The sequence below is a fragment of the Mustelus asterias genome, chromosome 8 (genome assembly GCF_964213995.1).
Source record: "Mustelus asterias chromosome 8, sMusAst1.hap1.1, whole genome shotgun sequence".
Lineage (NCBI taxonomy): Eukaryota > Metazoa > Chordata > Chondrichthyes > Carcharhiniformes > Triakidae > Mustelus > Mustelus asterias.
In genome coordinates, this window is record NC_135808.1 from 37,153,689 (window position 1) to 37,176,354 (window position 22,666).

General features: G+C 45.7%; 1 protein-coding gene across 2 annotated transcripts; it reads right to left on the reverse strand.

The window, feature by feature from the left end:
• Positions 1-1,349: 1,349 nt before the first annotated feature.
• LOC144497086 (uncharacterized) lies at positions 1,350-22,379 on the reverse strand. 2 transcript variants are annotated; one of them, XR_013498505.1, is made up of 3 exons: positions 8,702-8,742; positions 5,424-7,032; positions 1,350-5,090 (listed from the first exon to the last, which is right to left on the reverse strand). XR_013498505.1 is itself a non-coding variant. In XM_078217844.1 (2 exons), exon 2 carries the CDS (start codon positions 6,589-6,591, stop codon positions 5,548-5,550), a length of 1,044 nt encoding a protein of 347 aa, XP_078073970.1. In that variant the 5' UTR covers positions 6,592-7,032; positions 22,345-22,379; the 3' UTR covers positions 5,440-5,547. The 2 variants fall into 2 exon arrangements, 1 of the variants encoding a protein (XP_078073970.1); XM_078217844.1 differs by lacking the exons at positions 1,350-5,090; positions 8,702-8,742 and adding an exon at positions 22,345-22,379 and having other exon boundaries at positions 5,440-7,032.
• Positions 22,380-22,666: the final 287 nt, after the last annotated feature.

Below are 22,666 nucleotides of genomic sequence, written 5' to 3' on the forward strand. Positions count from 1 at the left end.
TGATTTGTCCAATTACTTAGTGCTATTTTCTGGCAACCTCATCATGTTAATGCTTTGCAGAAAGTCATTAATTTTTTCTCCTATCCCTACGGGCATCAGAATCTTTGTACAATTTCCTCAGCCTGCAAAAGCAGAAGAGGTTTGCCCTGGTTTAGTCAAAAGGTGATGGGGTGTCTGTGACTTATGTTTTGGAACACTGTACTTGTACTGTACTGTACTTGTGGGTGGCACGGTAGCACAGTGGTTAGCACTGCTGCTTCACAGCTCCAGGGACCTGGGTTCGATTCCCGGCTTGGGTCAACTGTCTGTGTGGAGTTTGCACATTCTCCTCGTGTCTGCGTGGGTTTCCTCCGGGTGCTCTGGTTTCCTCCCACAGTCGAAAGATGTGCGGGTTAGGTTGATTGGCCATGCTAAAATTGTCCCTTAGTGTCCTGAGATGCGTAGGTTAGAGAGATTAGTGGGTAAAATATATGGGGGTAGGGCCTGGGTGGGATTGTGGTCGGTGCAGACTCGATGGGCCAAATGGCCTCTTTCTGTACTGTAGGGCTTCTATGATTTCTATGGAACAATATTGTACGATTGCTGTTTTCTTAATTGAAATACCAACAAGTGGCTTGCCCTGTCACTGTGTTCCAAATATCTCTGATTTACAAATCGTGAACATCCTTCAACTTGATCTGAAAGCAAACTATCAAGAGCTCTATGTGAGGGAGGCCATCAAAGCTGATGAGTGCTGCTTTTTGTGTTGTTGTTCTAAAAGTTGAATTTCCTGTTCTAATTCAATCCATTTTAATTTATTTTTCTCCCTTTTAGAACAAGCAAATGAGATGATGCAATCTCTTAAATACGCATTTGCATAAGGTCAGGGCTGAGCTATCCCATGTTGCATTGAGTTCTGGATAAGTGTTGTAATTCTTTTCTCACAAACTCAACAAATTCTTTATCATTTAAGAGCAATGCATTCAAACGTCACCTCTTTGAGGAAGATTTTTGTCCCAGATCCCAAGTCACACCTATGGCCCATGATCAGAGAGAGCTATTGGTAAGATGCCGCTGTCAATTATTCCATGTGACGAAATAGTCAATGTGAGAGTATGAACAGTGCCTGCTGAAGGAAATTGTAAGGTCTCCGCTAAAGTCTCGGGTACAGGTGCCTCTGTGTGTCTACTAGCCCAGCTTCTGTAACATGACTTCTCAATGATTTGCTCACCTTGAAGCAGGGATTTGATGATGCTGAGAGCCTGTTTGCCATTTGGGACATAACACAATTGAAATCTCCACCCAATCAGAGCAATCCTGAACTTTTATCTAAGACAAGATTGAAGATCTTTTTTAATAAATTGTTGGTTATCATCGTCCGGGGCATATATATTTATCAATTATACCTTGCTTGTTCCGAACTGTAAAATCCCACCCGACGTCAACAGACCTTCCCATTGTCCGCCCCCGTGGATAATCCTTTGTCAGACTTGAGACGTTGGCTTTATTCTCTCTCCACTGATGCTGTCAGACCGAGCATTTTCTGTTTTTGTTGACAAATAATACCAGAGAAGAGAGCATAGAGAGGGAGAGGGAGGGGAGAAAAAGGAAGAAAAATCGTGCTATCCATAAAGTGGCTTTAATATTGTTCCTCTAAGTTTACTATGGGATAGAAACTATGTATACAAAAGGTTTAACTGCAAATTAGACCCATTTCCAAATGGGGCTAGGCCAAAAATCAAAATTGTTTAAACAAACAAAAGCGAGGCTTAGTGTCTCACTGTTCAACGTGTTAAATACATAATTGTGTATAATAACAAGGAATCTCCAGAGCACACCTTTCTGAACTTGGACTTTCAACTGCATTGATGATCGGACAGCTGAGCAAACTCTCCTGTCTAAATAAGCACAGTTGTCTGCACTTGGCTACGGTCAGCTCCGTGCCCTCCGTCCAACCGTTCCCATCTTTTCGGAACTGGTTAAAAACTTTTTGACATTTCTGAATAAACAAAACAAAGTGTATAAATAAAAGAAAAAGTTTCTCAGCCACTTCTAAAGTAATATCCCAAAGAACAGTATTGCATCAGCTCGCTAACATTACACCGGATTACCTAAGCTGCAGCTATCAAGCTGGCTGCAATTGAGTTTTAGTTAGATAACCCAGTCTGTGGGTAACATATAAGTTAGAGTCTGTAAACAGTTTCATTTAGTTCCCAGTGATATCTGAGATAGATCCCCCCATTGTTTTAAGACCGTCCTCCCTCATTGTGTCTCTGAAGCAGACCCTCTGCATCTCGAACCTTCGGGCGGCTCAGCAGGGAATCGCATCGTCGTTGATTTCAACCAGCAGTGTGCCATCTGATGCGGTGCATGTCTCTCCATCCAGCCTCTCACGTTCCGAGAGGCTCGCGGTGATGGCTGGGTTTCAGGCCCTCTGCAGCCTCCCATGCTGATGAAAAGATTTTACTTCCATCCTTGAACTCTGCATCGCTCGATAAGATGTTGGAATCTTATGTTCTTCTCACTAAGATGCTTCCTAAAATCGCACATTTGTATCTTTCCTGCTGCAGAGTCGGTGAGTAGTCCTGATCGAGTGTGGTTCACCTTCCTTTCAATTAGAGGTTTTTCTCAGCCAAGCCTTGGTGAAAATTTACAGTTTCGTCCGGAAGCTGAGAAATTTCACCACAAATGATCTCGGGGGTACAGCAGCATCTGATAGCTTTTGTTGCAGCAACCTGTGAGCCCACTCTAGTTGTAGTGAAAAATGGACCAGGAGTTTAAGTAAATCCTTGAGAATGCTTTGGACCCACTGGATGAAGTCCCCACTTTCTCAGTGTTCTGCCCCCCATACATTATGGAGGAGTTATGCAATAAATGGCAGAGTCATCAGGAGTATAGAAACACAGAGGGACCTAGGTGTGCAAGTACACAAATCCTTGAAGGTGGCAACACAGGTGGAGAAGGTGGTGAAGAAGGCATATGGTATGCTTGCCTTTATAGGACGGGGTATAGAGTATAAAAGCTGGAGTCTGATGATGCAGCTGTATAGAACGCTGGTTAGGCCGCATTTGGAGTACTGCGTCCAGTTCTGGTCGCCGCACTACCAGAAGGACGTGGAGGCATTGGAGAGAGTGCAGAGAAGGTTTACCAGGATGTTGCCTGGTATGGAGGGTCTTAGCTATGAGGAGAGATTGGGTAGACTGGGGTTGTTCTCCTTGGAAAGACGGAGAATGAGGGGAGATCTAATAGAGGTATACAAGATTATGAAGGGTATAGATAGGGTGAACAGTGGGAAGCTTTTTCCCAGGTCGGAGGTGACGATCACGAGGGGTCACGGGCTCAAGCTGAGAGGGGCGAAGTATAACTCAGACATCAGAGGGACGTTTTTTGCACAGAGGGTGGTGGGGGCCTGGAATGCGCTGCCAAGTAGGGTGGTGGAGGCAGGCACGCTGACATCGTTTAAGACTTACCTGGATAGTCACATGAGCAGCCTGGGAATGGAGGGATACAAACGATTGGTCTAGTTGGACCAAGGAGCGGCACAGGCTTGGAGGGCCGAAGGGCCTGTTTCCTGTGCTGTACTGTTCTTTGTTCACAGGTTATTCTGTCTCCTGAAATTTTCACGGTGCTCAATTCTGTTTTCTAACTGCCTGTATCTCTGGATTAAATAAGAGAATAGTCTATTGATGCATATGTTGCTGTCCTGAACCTCATTTTCTGAATTTTCTCAGTTCAATCAGGGTAGTGCTCAGCTCAGACGTTTCCAGACCTGAATGTGATGCTCGAGCAGCCCCAATGCTGCCATGGGGGGAAGGGCGTTAACTTCTTGCTTCTTTATTTCTATCTTCCTGAAGTATTTTTGATTTGTTTTGTACTTTGGCTCATTCTGTGTCTATACCTATACTGGGTATTTTGGGATGATTTTGTTCGTGGATGGAGGTGGACTGATGTTAGGGGCGAACGGAGTAACACTCAGCAGACAGCCATTTGGTTCTTCAGCTCCCTCTCATCAACAGCGCTTTCTAATTCCCAACTCCCTATCCTCTGATCCGCTATTCCACACAATGCTTCTGCAGCCAGCAATCTGGTTTAACCATTTCCTCATATCCACCCTCTACAGCTTTATTCCCAAAATTACCTTTGCTCTCTTTTTTTCCTGGTCAATTTCCCTGCTCTCGAGTCCAAGATCTGAAGATTAGAGTGTATCTGGCACATAAGTGGTTCAGCCATCCATCACCAGATCTGACTGGACATCCAGCACTCACGGTCCTGCTTTCCTCTGTCAAAACTGCTCATTACTCCAGGGCTATCCTGAAGATAAAAGAAACTCACAACTTCTCCTCCCCAAAACCAACTGTTTCCTTGTGGAAGTTATGTTCCAGCTGTCCAGAGCTCTGTTTAGATCCTACCTGGAGAACTGTGTTCAGTTCTGGGCACCACACCTCAGGAAGGATATATTGACCTTGGAGAGCGTCATCTGAATGTTCCTGGGTCTAAAAGAGTTAAATTATGAGGACAGGTTGTACTGAAAGAACTTGCATTCTTTTGAAAGTAGAAAATGAAGGGGTGATTTAATTGAGGTGTTTATGACAATTAAATGAGTTGATAGAGTAGTTCGAGGGAAACTATTCCTCTGGTGGGACAGTCCAGACCAAGAGGACAGAGCATTAAAATTAGAGCTAGGCTGTTCAGAGATGATGTCAGCAAACTCTTCTTCACAAAAAGGGGACTGGAAATCTGGAACTTCCTCCCCACAAAAATCCGCTGAGGCTAATTGAAAATTTTAAAACTGAAGTTGATAGGTTTATTGTTAGACAAGAGGATTAAGGGTTACAGAGCTAAGGAAGGTCGATAGAGTTAAGATACGGATCAGCCGTGATCTAATTGAATGGTGTCACAGGCTCAAGGGATGATTTCAGTTCCTAAATTTCTTAAATTCCTCTTGATTGTCCTCTCTACTTTCATCTCCAACAACAATTGGTCAGTGTCTTCCCTTCACCCTCCAGCTGAGCTTCCGACCCCATACCCTCTCCATTACAAAGATCACCTACCTCCCCGCTCTGTAACATTGCCCATTTCCAACACACCCACCCACCCCTGCATTAGTCTATCTGCTTTTAGACATAGAAACCCTACAGTGCAGAAGGAGGCCATTCGGCCCATCGAGTCTGCACCGACCACAATCCCACCCAGGCCCTACCCCCACATATTTTACCCACTAATCCCTCTAACCTACGCATCCCAGGACTCTAAGGGACAATTTTTAACCTGGCCAATCAACCTAACCCGCACATCTTTGGACTGTGGGAGGAAACCGGAGCACCCGGAGGAAACCCACGCAGACACGAGGAGAATGTGCAAACTCCACACAGACAGTGACCCGAGCCGGGAATCGAACCCGGGACCCTGGAGCTGTGAAGCAGCAGTGCTAACCACTGTGCTACCGTGCCGCCATGAAATTCTCATCCATGTTGACGGTGTGAAGTCTTTGTCAGACACCTCACACTGAAACATCTTTTCCTCAGTGTAGATGTCAGTGTTTCATGAGCATTGCTGACTGTGTAAGGTTCAGTCACACACCTCACTTGGCTTCCCGGCTGTATGAATGCGACGATGATCCAACATGCCCCATAATTGTTCAAAGTCCTTATTACACACATCACACGTGAATGTTTTTTTCTCCCCTGTGTGAGTACGCCGGTGCATCACCAGTCCTGGCAATTGTGCAAAACCCTTATTACACACCTCACACTTGAATGGCTTCTCTCCAGTGTGAATGCGTTGGTGTTCACGGAGGGTCCATGACTGGGAGAATGATTTCTTACACACTTCACAGGTGAATGGTTTCTCCCCGGTGTGAATGCGTTGGTGCACACGAAGGGCCGATGAATGGGAGAATGATTTATCACATACTTCACAGGTGAATGGTTTCTCTCCAGTGTGAGTGCGTTGGTGTGCATTAAAGTAAGATGAGCTGGAGAACGATTTGTTGCACACTTCACAGGTGAATGCTTTCTCTCTCGTGAGAGTGCGCTGGTGTGCATGAAAGTTTGATGAGCTCGAGAATGTTTTGTTGCACACTTCACAGGTAAATGCTTTCTCCCCAGTATGAATGCGCTGGTGTGCATGAAGGTAAGCAGAGCTAGAGAATGACTTATTACATACCTCACAGGTGAATGGTTTCTCCCCAGTGTGAGTGCGTCGGTGTCTTGCAAGTGATGATGACTCTGTGAAGGCTCGGTCACACAACTCACAACTGAAGGGTTTCTCCCCTGTATGAACACTCTGATGTATCAGGAACCTCGTAGATGTTGGGAAAGATTTATCACAAAACTCACACTTGAAAGGTTTCTCCCCTGTGTGGATTGTCTGATGGACCTGGAGATTCCATAATTTTGTGAAAGCTTTCTCACACACGTCACAGCGGAATGCCTTCTCCCCTGTGTGAATGCGATTGTGTCTGTGGAGCTGCCATAACTTTGAGAATGATTTGCTGCAAACCTCACACCTAAATAGTTTCTCTCCAGTGTGAGTGCGCTGGTGGTTAAGTAAGTCAGATGAGCATGAAAAATATTTGTCACAAAACTCACACTTCAACAGTTTCTCTTCCATGTGGTAGTCTCTGAGGTTACAGCTGATATAACTGAGTCTGTGGAGTGCTCTTCATACGCCCCTCACTTTAACAGCTGATCACCTGTTGGAATGTGTCACTGGTTCATGAGGCTCGATGAACGATTGTCACGACACTTGAAGCGTACTAACACTTCTTCCCAGCTTCACCCTAACCAATCGCCCACAGTCGAACCTTCAGAAAGGTTGGTTCTGATGGGAGGTTCCACACCACCGACCAGTTTCAGATCTGATGATATGTCAAAGCTCCCTTGACTCGACTGGCTTCCAGATGATGGTTTCACTGCCGAACTGTGTTGAGCAATGCTGTGAAGGGACTGGATATCTTCCCACAGTTGTGCAGTTGTTCCTTGAGTGATGGTCAGGATCTATCAGCGATGTCTATCCTCTCTGTATTCTCTGCTGCAGTACGGCGCAATCCTTCTGTAAAACAGGAAAAGGAAACATGATTTCCTCCAACTCCCTCTCCTTTGCTGAAGGGACTGACTGCTCAGAGACTGTTCCACAGTGAGTGCCAGTCTGCTATCACCATGTGTGGAGGAATCAGATACCTCACTTGACTGTCACTCACCCTCTTTTTCCAGCACGGACACTTGATAGTGACCAGGAGCCGACAACGCGGCTACTTTCTTTCCACTGCCCAGTCCCCATCTTCCCAGACACCGTGAGAGCAATGGAAAAGACAGTCGGGCGCTGTTCACAACAGTATACCAAATCATTGTGCACTCATGTCACTGAATCATATCAATCTGGAAATATCCCAGACTCATCTGGGTGGCATGGTGACACAGCGGTTAGCACTGCTGCCTCAGGTTCAATTCCGGCCTTGGGTGGAGTTTGCATGTTCTCCCCGTATCAGCATAAGTTTCCTCCAGGTGATCCGGCTTCCTCCCACAGACCACAGATGTGCAGGTTAGGTGGATTGGCCATGCTAAATTGCCCTTTACTGTCCAAAGATGTGTATGTTAGGGAGATTAGTGGGGTAAATGCATGGGGTTACAGATATAGGGGGATGGCCCTGAGAAAGATGTTCTGTCAGAATGTCAGTGCAGACTTGATGGGTCAAATGGCCTACTGCACTGTAGGGATTAGGTGATTCCTCCCTCACCATCCCTGGGTATACCCCATCCCATTAGCAGGTGGGGAAGTCCTCAATATTGACCTCATGGAGTCTCATGGCTTCAGGTCAAACAAGTTAAAAGAAAACTACCACTTCCCTCTCAGCTATTGAGTGAGTACTTCATTGTGTTAATCATCACTGGAAAAGTAGACTGAGGACAGATCTCAAAACTGGGTATCCATGAGGTGCAGTGAGCCATCAGCAGCAGCAGGATTGTATTCACCACAATCTCACAGCCCGGCACAGCCCTCATTCCATGATTATCATCAAACCAGTAGAGAGACATGTCAGGAGCAACATTGGGTAAACTTTAGAGACCTGGTTTGAACCTACTGAAGGTTATTATTGAATCTGCATTCACCGCACATCAGACAATGCATTCCAAATCCTAACCACACATTGATAAAGACCATTTTTCCTCGGAGGAAAACAATCCCAGTTTCTCTGGTCTATCCACATAACTGTAATCCCTCAATCCTGGAACTATTCTAGTAAATCTCTTCTGTACCCTCTCCAAAATTTCAGAGAAAGGGCAGTGGGAATTCCGAGAGGGATCTGAAAAGATGGGAAGCATCCAGATACCAACATGCAGACAGAACTGACCATTGACAGTCCATAGGATAATAACCAGCTCCCCACACACACACACCACTCAACAAATTAAAATCAGTAAGAATCCTCAGACACTCTGCATCTCCCAGATAATTACACCTCACTTCCTCATATTCAGCAATGACCCATCAACAAAACTCGGCCTGTAAATAAATCATAAGGAAATGCTTCCAATCAACACACAGCTCCAATCAAACAGCTCAGCACAAAGCACCGAGTAAACAGGTCTCTCAGCTGGATCTTCTCACACAGCATAAGGGGCATTTCCACAACTGATTCCCCACAGGATAGTCAGACTGCCTGAACATTAGTGTGGATATTATGCAATGTAATTATTATAAATTCTGCTCCTTCACTCACCATCTCCTCACTTGGTTTTCAGTCCCTACAGGAAGTGAAGCAGCTGTGAAAGAGGAAGAGGAGGGAATGGGCAGAGTGGGTGGGCTCTCTGATTGACTTCTCTCACAGCCAATCCAAATATTTCTGGAGTAACATGAGTTTCCTGAAGCTTGGGAAACTGGTGAAACGGAGGCGACTTTGAGCAGCAGCTCAGGTGGGGATTTAAACTTGTCTTTGTCCCATCTGAATAAAACCTCACTTATTGCAGCTGCTGTCTCAGTTCCCCTGGTAAATGTTTGACAGATTTCTATGGTGGGAATAGCATACTTCATCCTCAGAGGCTTTCAAACTGTGGGATGTGCAGCCTCGGATGTGTTTGACAGCAGATCAGATGAGGAAGACCCACAGCATCCAAGGCAGTGATGATGTGCAGTGGTGAGATCAGCACATGCACAGGAGATAGAGATGGACACGAGAGGGTCACAGGAGAGGGTGGAACAGAAAAGATAGTGGGTGAGGAGTTTGAGCTAGTGCTTAAGGAGTGAATATGCTACCGAGGCAGTGGCTTTAGGACTTGTGCAGTTACATTGTGACTCTGTGTAACATGTGTTTGGGGAGTTCACCTTGCTGGGGCAGTGACTGTGACTCGGAGATTGAGTGTACTGTGACCAAATCTCTCACATATAAAAGGGTTCACTTTGTCTATCGGTCTTTGGGGTGAGGAGATGAGGCATTTCCAGCATGTTTCATTTTGATTCTAGCTTTTACAGCACTGAAACAGACCATTCGGCCCATCTGCTATTCCAATTTGTCTCTGGTCAATGCAAGACAGTCATCAATATCCATCTGTGGGGACAGGGAGAAGGGGTTAAAGGGAGGGGGTGGGGAGGAAGGGAGAGGGGAGGAAGGGAGAAGGGAGGAAGGGAAAGGGATGAGGGATGGAGGGAGGGGGCATGTGGAGGGGATCCAGAGGTGATTGGGTGTATGGGGGAGGTGATTGGGGGTATGGGGGAGGTGAGGAGAGTGGGGGTGGGGGGGGGAGGGGTAGGGAGGTAATAGGGAGGGTGGAGGGAGGGGGTATGGGAAGGGGAGGGGCTGGAGGAAGGGGGGAGAGAATGGGGAGGGGGTGATGGAGGAGGGGGGGCAGTGATGGGGAGGGGGAGGGAATGGAGAGGGGAGGGGGGATGGGAGAAGGGAGAGGAGAAATGGGGGGGAAGGGTGAGGGGGAATGGGGGAGGGAGTGACGAGTCTTCAGTCCCAGGCCCGCCAATCACATTGAAATAACATTAAAAATAGATGCAAATAACTTACCTGGTCTTCCCTCCGGCTTCCAGCATGGATCTGATGGCGCCGGAAATCTGGGACTGGGAGATGCACGTGCAGCGGGAACGCATACGCGAATCCTGCGCATGCCCGGACATGAGATTCTCCCACCATGCTGCACCAGAAAACTAGCGTGGCAGGGTGGGAGAATTGCCCCCTCCCCGGTATTCAGGAGATAAACTATTGTTGTACAATGGTTAGCACTGCCGCCTCACAGCTCCAGGGACCCAGGTTCAATTCTGGCCTGTGGTGACTGTCTGTGTGGAGTTTGCACATTCTCCCTGTATCCCCGTGGGTTTCCTCTGGCTGCTCCACTTTACTCCCACAGTCCAAAGATGTTAAGGTTAGGTGGATTGGTTCTGCTAAATTGTCCCGTTGTGTCCCAAGATGTGTAGGTTAGATGGATTAGCCATGGTAAATATGTGGGGTTACAGGGATAAGGTGGAGAAATTGAGCCTTGGTAAGATACACTGTCAGAGAGCCAGTGCAGACTTGATGGACCAAACGGTCTCCTTTACACTGTAGGGATTCTATGATGATGATTATTCTGCACCGAGTTCTCCTGGAGCCTCTTGGTCATCTGATTATTAATGTTACAGTTACATCATTAATATTATCATGGTCTCATTAACATACCCATTAACCCATTACCCTAATCTCTCCACAAGTATAATCTCAGCTGTTACTGTGTTTTATTAAATTATTGACATTACATTTCCGAGGGCTCTAAACCCCACTCCACCCCACCCCACCCCATGCGACCCCACATGTATTTTGTACAATTTCTCTCCAACTCCACCCCCACCACCACCCCCAGGGACACTGTTCTCCAAGTCTTCAATCTCCAACAATGCTCTTGCTCTCTTGCCACCCGTTGTGGACATTTGCATTCACTTGTCTTTTTCCTGGGACACAGACACATTGGTGGAGTGGGACAGCAGCTTCTGACCACTGCTGTGATCTGGCCTGTGATCTTTACCATGACTTGACTGTAAAGATTGTGAAACTCATTCATTGAAAGCCTGATTCAGGAGAGAAAACTTCCAGACATAGACAATCGCACTCTCTCTTCAACTGGAAGAGATTAAACTAAGATTGAGCCTGGGATTTTCTGCTTGCTCTTTGCAGACTGGGGAAAGGCCTGAGAAGAAGCATTTTCAGCTTTGATGAAGAATTGCCCGGCTCCATCATTCATTGCTGCATGGGCAATGAAAGAAGTATTCAATGACTGATACTGGCATCAATCTGGAAGCTGTGAAGACTAATGACGAAAATGGAGACATTGCAGGATATGAAGAAAATAAAATTTATCTATGACTTTTGGACTGCAGCTTACTTTCATACAAATCAGCAAGCTCTGCATTTTATCCAGTACTTTGATCCAATTTAGAATCAAACATCTCCTTCTCACTGGATAATCACACTGTGGTCAGCCAACGATTTACAAAGAATCTCAATGGTGGGTTCAGTGGCACAAGTAGATAAATTCAGCTCTTCAGTAATTTCTTCAGCAATTAGAGCAAACTCCTCAAGCCAAGAGAGATTTCATCTGCATTGACAGTGGAGACAAGGATCCAGGAGCTCCTCTTCCAATGGATCACTTGTTCCTGCAACAACTTTCTTCTCCTGAACTCTGTCAGCAAAGAGCCAGCCACGATCTAAAAGCTCCTCTGGCGGATGGGCAGCCTATGTTTCTGTGCCTTCATTATCTGTGTGTTCCTGCCCATCTGAGAAAAGAAGTGAGAGATCTGCATTCTCCTCCTGTGGTCCAGTGGTTACTGGCTTGTCCAATCTTTTGTGTGTGCAGTCAGGCTTCAGTTATTTTCTCACTCAAGGGGCCAATGAGCAGATATTGGAAACAAAAAGACTGGCACAACATTAAACATTAGTTCAAACATAAAGCTCAGATTTGAAAAGTAACATCTTGCTGAGCAAAAAACAAACAATTTTGAAGTAATAAATTGATAATGTGAAAACACGAGTCATAAATAATAATGACCATTCAGGGGTTAGTATGTGTCTGTTGGCTCGCTCCCAATAGTGGTTGGGAGTTTGTTTGTGTGTGGTGATGAGGGTGGATGAGAAAGCTCAGATGGATAGTTATCCAAAACGTTATCACTCACTCACAAACAACTTCAACTTTCCCACATGTAAACACACAAGAACACAGTCTGCTATCTCTTTAACACACACACTTTCACACTCATGTACAAATAGATTCAGATGGAGACATTTATCTCTCTCGCTCTCACACACTGATGCATGTAAAATCTCTCCCACTCTGTCACTCACACACACCTCTTTTCTCTGTCTCACACACACACATGTACTTGCCTCTATCTCACACACATACACACACATATCACATATGCAGAGCTCTTGTTTCTTTCACACACGCTCACACTGACTCCACTCTCAGACACAGAAACATGCATGCTTCACTCTATCTCACACACACACATAGAGAACAAAGAAAACTACAGCACAAAACAGGCCCTTCGGCCCCACAAGTTGTGCCGAACATATCCCTACCTTTTAGGCCTATCTATAACCCTCCATCCTATTAAGTCCCATGTACTCATCCAGGAGTTTCTTAAAAGATCCTATTGAGTTTGCCTCCACCACCACTGACGGCAGCCGATTCCACTCGCCCACCACCCTCTGTGTGAAAAACTTCCCCTTAACATTTCCCCTGTACCTACACCCCCAGCATCTTAAACCTGTGTCCCCTCGTAGCAGCCATTTCCACCCTGGGAAAAAGCCTCTGAGAGTCCACCCGATCTATGCCTCTCAACATCTTATATACCTCTATTAGGTCTCCTCTCATCCTACGTCTCTCCAAGGAGAAAAGATCGAGCTCCCTCAGCCTATCCTCATAAGGCATGCCACTCAATCCAGGTAACATCCTTGTAAATCGCCTCTGCACCCTTTCAATCTTTTCCACATCCTTCCTGTAATGAGGTGACCAGAACTGAGCACAGTACTCCAAGTGGGGTCTGACGAGGGTCTTATATAGCTGCATCATTATCCCCGGACTCCGAAACTCAATCTCTCGATTGATAAAGGCCAGCACACCATACGCCTTCTTAACCACCTCCTCCACCTGCCGGGCCGATTTTAGAGTCCTATGGACTCGGACCCCAAGGTCCTTCTGATCCTCCACAGTACTAAGAGCCTTCCCCTAATATTGTACTCCTTCATCCTGCCAAAATGGACCACTACGCATTTATCTGGGTTGAAGTCCATCTGCCACTTCTCCGCCCAGTCTTGCATCCTATCTATGTCCCTCTGTAACTTCTGACATCCCTCCAGACTATCCACAACCCCACCAACCTTCGTGTCGTCGGCAAACTTACCAACCCATCCCTCCACTTCCTCATCCAGGTCATTTATGAAAGTGACAGACAGCAAGGATCCCAGAACAGATCCTTGGGGCGCACCACTGGTGACCGACCTCCATTTAGAAAAAGACCCATCTATACACACTCTCTGCCTCCTTTGGGCAAGCCAGTTCTGGATCCACAGGGCAGCAGCCCCTTGGATCCCATGCCCTCTCACTTTTTCTAGAAGCCTTACATGGGGAACCTTATCGAACGCCTTGCTAAAATCCATATAAACCACATCTACCGCTTTCCCTTTGTCAATGTGTTTAGTCACATTTTCAAAGAACTCCACCAGGCTCGTAAGGCATGATCTGCCTTTGACAAAGCCATGCTGAGTATTCTTGAGCATACTAAACCTCTCCAAATGCTCATAAATCTTGTCCCTCAGGATCTTCTCCATCAGCTTACCAACCACTGAGGTTAGACTCACCGGTCGGTATTTTTCTGGGCTATCCCTATTCCCCTTCTTGAAAATAGGAACCACATCCGTAATCCTCCAATCCTCCGGCACCTCTCCCGTCTCCATCAATGACGCAAAGATCATTGCCAGAGGTTCTGCAATCTCTTCCCTCGCCTCCCACAGTAACCTGGGGTACATCCCATCCGGACCCGGCGACTTATCTATCTTGATGCCATTCAGAGATTCCAGCACAACCTCTTTGTTAAAGTCCACATACTCAATCTTTTCAGTCCACCGCAAGCCCACAGTACATCCACCCATGTCCTTCTCCTCTGTGAAAACCGAGGCAAAATACTCATTAAGCACCTCTGCCATTTCTACTGGTTCCGTACTGATTTTCCCGCCTTCACCTTTTATAGGCCCTATTCCTTCACGTCTCATCCTTTTACTCTTCACATATTTATAGAACGCCTTAGGGTTTTCCTTAATTCTACTTGCCAAGGCCTTCTCGTGACCCCTTCTGGCTCTCCTCATTTCCTTCTTTAGTCCCTTCCTACAAGCCGTATACTCATCTAGATCCCTATCTTCACCAAGCTCTCGCACGCATAACTCTGGTTTCTCTCTCACACATGTTCACACACTGACTCCTCTCTCTCACACATGGAAGCACACAGTCATTTTTCTTTCAAATACACTCTCCTCTCACACTCTCTTTTCTATACTCACACACAAATCGACACTCACAAAAGCCATCACCACCACCCAAACCGGCTCGAAGCACAGATAGCCGAAGTCTCAGTTCAGTTCTCAGCATGGACACCCAAGTACACGGCTCAGAGCGCGAATGTTCCCCCCCTCCCCCACCGCCATATATCAACTCTTCTCCTTCATGCAGACACACCTCATTCTCTATTTCACACACTTATTTTTCTTTCTCACACACAGAGATGCACACACTCCTGTTTATCTCTCTCACACAGAATGGGCAGACAAGAGGTTATAGATAGACCCATGGTAGAGACAGACAGGAGGAGAGAGATGGTCTAGTAGAATGGACAGACAAGACAATACAAACATATGAGTGCAATGGACAGACAAGAGGATAGAGACAGACGAGTGGAATGGACAGACAAAAGGATACAATTTAATACAGAGCTGTGTGAGGTGATGAATCCCTATAGCTCCACACATTTTCCATCGCTAATCCATCTAACCTAAACATCTTGGGACACTAAGAGTCAATTTACCATGCCAATCCATATAACCTGCGCATCTTTCGACTGCGGGAGGAAACCGGAGAAAATCCACGCAAATACGGGGAGAAAAGCTAAACCCCACACAGGAAGCCACCCAAGGCTGAAATTGAACCTGGGTCCATAAAACCATAAGACATAGGAGCAGAATTAGGCCACTCGGCCCATCGAGTCTGCTCCGCCATTCAATCATGGCTTATAGTTTTCTCATCCCCATTCTCCTGCCTTTTCCCCATAAGCCCTGATCCCCTTATGAATCAAGAACCTATCTATCCCTGTCTTAAAGACACTCAATGTCCTGGCCTCCACAGTGTTCTGTGGCAAAGAGTTCCACAGATTCACCACTCTCTGGCTGAAGAAATTCTTTCTCATCTCTGTTTTAAAGGATCATCCCTTTAGCCTGAGGTTATGCCCTCTGGTTCTAGTTTTTCCTACTGGTGGAAACATCCTCTCCACATCCATTCTATCAAGGCCTCGCAGTATCCTGTAATTTTCAAAAAGATCCCCCCTCAGATCCCTGGAGCTGTGAGGCAGCAGTGCTAACCACTGTGCGTAGAGCTTGGGAGCTCATAAGATATATTGGGAGTGTGATAAGCAAAGCATATGGAATTTTGGGTATTGTGTATAGAAGCAAGTAGATGATGGTCACCCTATATCAAGCACATGACAAAAAAGGAAAATACAGTCTGATGAGAGCTGAAATTTAAACTCTGTTTCTTTTTATGTGGTGCTGTGTCACCTACTGAGCACTTCATACATTTTTTATTCTAATGTCCAATTCTGGTCACTACACTTTAGGAAGGAGGTGAGGGTCCTTGAGAGGGTGCAAAGGGTATTTGCCAGCATGGTTCCACGGATGAGGAATTTGAATTACAAGATTAGGTTGGAGCAGGTGTGTCTAAATAAAAGTGAATTGAGGGAAGATTTGTTAGAAGTGTGCAATATTATGACAGGTTTAGATGAGGTGGACAAAGAAAAATTGATCCAATTATCTGGAACACCAGCCACACAGACTCTGCTGGGCACATTCCAAGTGATCAGTAAACCAGTGTTAGTGTTAGTGTTCAGCTGGACATTACAATTATGGACATGAGGAGATAGCAGAAAGGGAAACACAATTTTCCAATGATAGCACTAGATAATGTCCATGTGTGCTTATAAAAGCGGCAAGTACTCCGAGATTAGATGCAGCAAATTTATAAATCAGCATTCTGATACTGATTCTGAGGGACTGCACTGAAGATGATGAAAGGACTGCTCTTGGTGCTTGCAGTTCTGCTGCTAATTCAGTCCAGTCCTACTACAGGGAAAATTATGTTGTATGGTACAGATCTGTAATTTTCTCTGATCTCACATCAGCCAATGTTCAGATAGTTTCACTTTTAAACTATTTTACTATTTTTCTTAGGGAGAGTGCAGGGTGTCCGGGGAGGGAGGGTGCAGAATGTCTGGGGAGAGATAGTACAGGTTCTCTGGGGTGGGATAGTGCAGAGTGTTCGGGGTGGGTTCAGTGTGCCTGGGGAGGGAGGGTGCAGTGTGTCCGGGGAGGGAGACCACAGGGTATTCAGGGAGGGTGCAGGGTGTCTGGGGAGGATGGGTGCAGTCTGTCCAGAGAGGGAGAGTGCAGAGTGTCCAGAGATGGTGCAGTGTGTCCGGGGAGGGAAGGCGCAGGGTGTTTGATTTGATTTGATTTATTGTCACATGTATTAGCATACAGTGAAAAGTAGTTTCTTGCACGCTATACAGACAAAGCATACCATTCATAGAGAAGGAAACGAGAGAGTGCAGAATATAGTGTTACAGTCATAGCTGGGGTGTAGAGAAAGATCAACTTAATTCAAAAGTCTGATGGCAGCGGGGAAAAAGCTGTTCCTGAGTCAGTCGGAATGTAACCTCAGACTTTTGTATCTTTTTCCTGACAGAAGAAAGTGGAAGAGGGAATGTCCGGGGTGCGTGGGGTGTGTGTCCTTAATTATGCTGGCTGCTTTGCCGAGGCAACGGGAAGTGTAGATAGAGTCAATGGATGGGAGGCTGGTTTCCATGATGGATTGGGCTACATTCATGACCCTTTGTAGTTTCTTGCGGTGTTGAGCAGAGCAGGAGGCATGCCAAGCTGTGATACAACCAGAAAGAATGCTTTCTATGGTGCATCTGTAAAAGTTGGTGAGAGTCGTAGCTGACATGTCAAATTTCCTTAGTCTTCTGAGAAAGTAGAGGCATTGGTGGGCTCTCTTAACTATAGTGTCGGCATGGGGGGACCAGGACAGGTTGTTGGTGTTCTGGACACCTAAAAACATGAAGCTCTCGACCCTTTCTACTTCGTCCCGGTGTTCAGGGAGGGTGCAGTGCGTCTGGGGAGGGAGAGTGCAGTGCGTCCAGGGAGGGCTAGTGCAGGGTGTCCGGAGAGGGTGCAGGGTGCATGGAGATAGAGGGTGCAGGGTGTCCAGGGAGGGAGGGTGCAAGGTGTCCAGGGAGGAAGGGACCAGGGTGTCCGGGAAGGTGCAGGGTGTCCAGGGAGGGAGGGTGCAGGTTGTCTGGGGAGGGATAGTGCAGGGTGACCAGGGAGTGCGGGTGCCGGGTGTCTAGAGAGGAGAGTGCAGGATGTCCAGGGAGGGAGATGCAGGATGTGGGGTCAGAGAGTGCAGAGTTCTCTGGATTTGGAAATCATCATCTCATCTGGAGAATTCCACATGCCACTCTGTTATTTAAGGAATGTGACACAGGGAAAAAGGGGAATTATCGGCCAGTTATCCTAACATCCCTCATGCCATTTCTCTTCCAGGAATGCCTAACCTGAAGCAGTACTGCTCTTCTCCGACAGGATTTCCGTATGTCTCTTCCTCCCTGTCCACCTTCACTGCTTTCTGCCACTTCGCTTTTATCCTAACATCTGTTGTGGGGAAATGACTAGAATTCACAATGAAGGACGGAGTGAGATGTGAACAGCATGAAACTTCCCAGCTGATCAGACAGCCAGCATGGATTTGTAAAGGGAGCTCATCTCTGATAAACTTGATTTAAATGTTTTCAAGATGGAACTAAATTAATGGGCAGGAGAACGATTCTGGATAGTATTGTGGAGTTAAAGAAGGAATCTGATAAAATCCCTCATCAGAAACTTTGAACTAAAGTTGTGATGATGAAATTGAATTGATGTGATCTCCATGATTATAATCTGATGAATTTTTCTCATTTCACAGCTTTGCTGAGTGATTTCTCTCTAATTCCCTTCACTATTAGACAGTCTGTACAATGGTTTTTCCATGGGATTTAATTGGCCTCTGATGCCCCCCTCCCCTGAGGATTCTGTCCCCACAATGGAAATTCACTCAGCAGATCAGCATCATTTGTTCAAACATTTCAGGTCAATGTGGACATTGACTGAAGGGCTCCAGGTAAAGAGGCAGATGGTGAAAATAAGGGGAGAGGCCCAGAAGAGTTAAACACATTGTAGACATCTGAACATCACAACATCCACAATAGGAGCAGTCGCTCCTTCAGCCTTTTGCTGTTGTTCTCCAATACAACTTCTCACAACAGTCACCCTCAGAGAGCGAAACAGGAAAGAGCAAGACACAGGAGAAAGGGAGACACATGAGAGAGCAACACAGGAGACGGGACACAGGAGAGAGGGGGACACAAGAGAGAGCGACAGAGAGATGGACTCAGGAGAGAGGAAGACATGAGGGAGAAAGGGGACACAGGAGAAAGGGATATAGGAGAGAGAGGTGCATGAGAGTGGGAGACACAGAAGAGAGGGGAGACACAGGACAGAGAGGGGACATGAGAGAAAGGGACACAGGAGAGACAGAGAAAGTTGGAGAGAAAGGAACACAAGAGAGAGAGGAACACTGGAGAGAGAGAGGGCACAGGAGGGAGGGTGAGACATGGGCGAGAGGGGAACTGGGCAAGAGGGAACACAAGTGAGAGGGAACATGGAAAGAGGCAACAAAGGAGTGAGGGGACACTGAAGATAGTGGATACAGGAGAGAGGAGACACAGGAGAGAGAGATAAAGGAGAGAGGGGATAGAGGAGAGACGAGGGGACATTGGAGAGCTGGAACACAAGAGCGTGGGGACAGAGGAGAGACTAGCAGTGGAGAGAGAGCGGGCACATGAGAGAGGGGCACAGGAGGAAGGATAAGAGATGAGATTGCGAAAGATTTTAATCCAGTTTTTGGGGAATGACCATGTTTTGGGGAGTGACTTGGGAATTAAATTCAGAATTACCCACTCTGAGGAAATAAAACATTGGCTGTCCATGGAGCCGGAGGTGTTGGTATGAATATGTGGCAGTCAGAATGAGGGGGCAGGGGCGATGGAAGCAGCAAGACAGTATTCTGAGAGGTTGGCGGGGAGACGGGGGGGGGGGGGGGGGGGTGGTTGGGGGCAATACATGGGGTTGTGTGGATAGGGCATGAGTAAGATGCTCTTTTGGAGAGTTGGTGCAGACTTGATGGCCAAATGGCCTTCTTCTGTACAGTAGGGATTCTATGATTCTACCTAAAAAGGAGGGGTCAACCCGATGAATCTACAACACAGGATCACTTGTCAAACAGCATAAGCAGCAATTAATAGACAGAGCTAAATTATTCCACAACCAATGGATCAGATCTAATCTCTGCAATCCTACCACATCTAGCCATGTGGACAATTAAACAAGTCACTGGAGCAGGAGGTTCCACAAGTATCCCCATCCTTCATGATGGAGGAACCAACACATCAGTGCAAAAGACCAAGGCTGAAGCATTCGCAACAATCATGTCTGTAAACTTAAACCTCTTCCAAGTTGCTTACCTTAGTATGACAAACCAAAGGACAGCAGTTGACTCAAATTCACTTAAGTGAAACATTTGTCTTAACACTTTAGGTACCAACACTCATACAAACTCATAACAGTTGCAATACTCATTTTATTTTAATCCTCTGATTCTATAATTAACACTAAAATTTTAACTGAAATCAAATACTACCCAGTTTGAGCAAACTGGCCAGGTCTGCTCTCCAATTCAAGTCTTCCCTCTTGGTCCTTTGTCTTCTCTGAAGATGTCCTCCAGGGCACGTTTGCGATGAGCTGTTGCTGGAGACAAAGACTCTAAACATCCACCTTTATCATAAACTTCTCACATTCCTCCAGACAGTTCTTTGGCACTCAAACAATTCACACACAAGAGAAACCCTTCAAGTGTGAGGTATGTGAGAAAACATTTTTCTAATCTGATACACTAGAGGATTCACAAAGGGGAAAAACCCTTTAAATGCTCACATCGAGCATTCACACAGTCATTGACACTCCTCAAGCACCAACATGTCTATATTGGGGAGAAGCCTTTCAAGTGAGGTGTGTGACCAAGCCTTCTTGAAGTCAGGGAACCTCCACATACACCAATGGATGAACACCAGTGAGAAATCATTGAAGTGTGTGAAAAGTTTGTAACAAGAGCTTTGCACAATCATCAACCTTGGTGAGTCACTGGTGCATTCAGACAGGCGAAAAACCATTCACTTGTGAGGTGTGGAACAAATCATTCGAGGTCCTTGATCTTCTATGTACACCAATGAATTCACAGCGGGGAGAAACCATTCAGATGCAACGTATGCAACATGTCCTTCTCGAGCTCATCAAAGCTCCTATTGCATCAGAGAATTCACACAGGAGAAACCATTCAAACATGAGGTGTGTGACAAGACTTTCACACATTATACCCCCTGGTTCAGCAACACTCACACAGGGGGAAACCAGTGGTCTTTGTGATGGGGAGGGTGTGTGATTTGGATTCTCAGCCGGAGGTTGACTAGAACAGTTATTGTTGGAGAGGAGATTGGAGGAGGTGAGTGAGAAAAGTTCAAGAAATGTAGGAACTGGAGTCATTCTTCATGCTTTTACATCAATCATGATCACATGGGATCTGTAATTTAACTCCACCTACCTGCCTTAGCTCGATAACCCTGAACCTCCCCTAATCACAGTTTTAAAATTTTCAGCTGCCTTCCAGATTCAACAGCTTTTGTGAGGAGAGAGTTGCAGTTTTCCAGTACTGTAATGGTGTGTAGTTCACTATTATGAGCAAGTTTGGGGAAAAGGGTCTGTGTTACTTCTGTCTGTAGTATTCTCAGAGTTTCCCTTGATGTGAGTGTATGTTAGCAAAGTGAGCCAGCTCTCAGGAGTGGGTATGGGGTAGAATCAGACACTAGTGATGACAATTATAGACAAATCCTCTTCAGGTGACGGGTGTTTTACTGATACAATGGGTAATGTTTGTCCTCTCCTGTTTGGGAGGACTACTATCCCGAGTCTGGTGAGGGAGTGGGGGTGAGTCTCAACAGACCTGAGTTCCCATAGCTCATCATACCTCAATGGAATAATGGTGTGATATGTTCACATTACACTCTTCCAAAATTCATTTCATGTTCTGGAAAATGCTTTGTTACTTTGGTTCATTGAGAGTTTGGTGTAAACTGAATTTTTTGTCGTTTCATCATTTTTCTAATAGATTTATGAGTCACAATAAATTTACTTTTTTCACTTAACCCAAATCACCTGATTTGTCAGCATGGTGTGTTCCTATTCACTGAAACACTGAGCCTACAGTAAGAGTCCTGTAAACAGTTTATTGGTTCTAAAATAAAGGAAATAGGAGTAGGAAGAGGTCATTCAGCCCTTCGAGCCTGCTCCACCATTCAACCATATCATGGCTGATCTGCAACTTCAGCATCATTTTTCCCTACTGTCCCCATATTCCTTGATATCATTAATATCTCAAAATATATCAATCGCTGTCTTAAACATACTCAATGCGTAAGTCCTCTGAGGTAGAATATTGCTAAGATTCACCACATTATGCGAGAAAGAATCTTTATTTCAGTCCAAATTGTCCCACCTCTTGTTTTAATCTGTCACCTGGTTCTAGATCCCCACCCATTCCCTAGCTAGGGAAAATATTCCTCCTGCATTTACTCGGTTGAGCGCTGTAAGAATTTTGCATGTTTTAATGAGATCACCTCTTGTTCTGCTAAACTGTAGAGAATATAGGCCCAGTCTCCTCAATGTGTCCTCATAGGACAGTCCCACCATCCCAGGAATCAGTTTGATGAATTGCTGTTGCACTCCCAATGTCAAGTGTGCATGCCATGTAAATCTCACCAAAGCCTTACACAATTGCAGCAAGAGTTATTTTACTCCTGTGCTCAAATCTTCTTGTGATAAAGACCATTATGCCATTTGCCTTCCTGAATGCTTGCTGCACCTACATGTTAACTTTCAGTGATTCTTGAACAAGGACACCCTTGGACATCAACACTTACTATTCTTTCAGCATTTAAGAAGTATTCTGCATTTGCTTTTCCTACCGACACGGATAACATTTTCCACAATATATTCCATCTGCCATGTTCTTGCTTCCCTGTCAGTGACCTTTAATGTTCTAAGAGAAATGTGAACAGTTCATGATTAACCAAAGAAGCACACCATAAAATGTTATATTTTTAAACAATGGAAAACTTTATTGTATGTAAAAGGATTAAACAAAGCAAGCAATACGAACTGAACATTATCATTTATCATTACTTATGCAATGGACTCAGTTCTACCTCTCCCAAAGAGTTCCCTTATACAAGAATCTTGAAT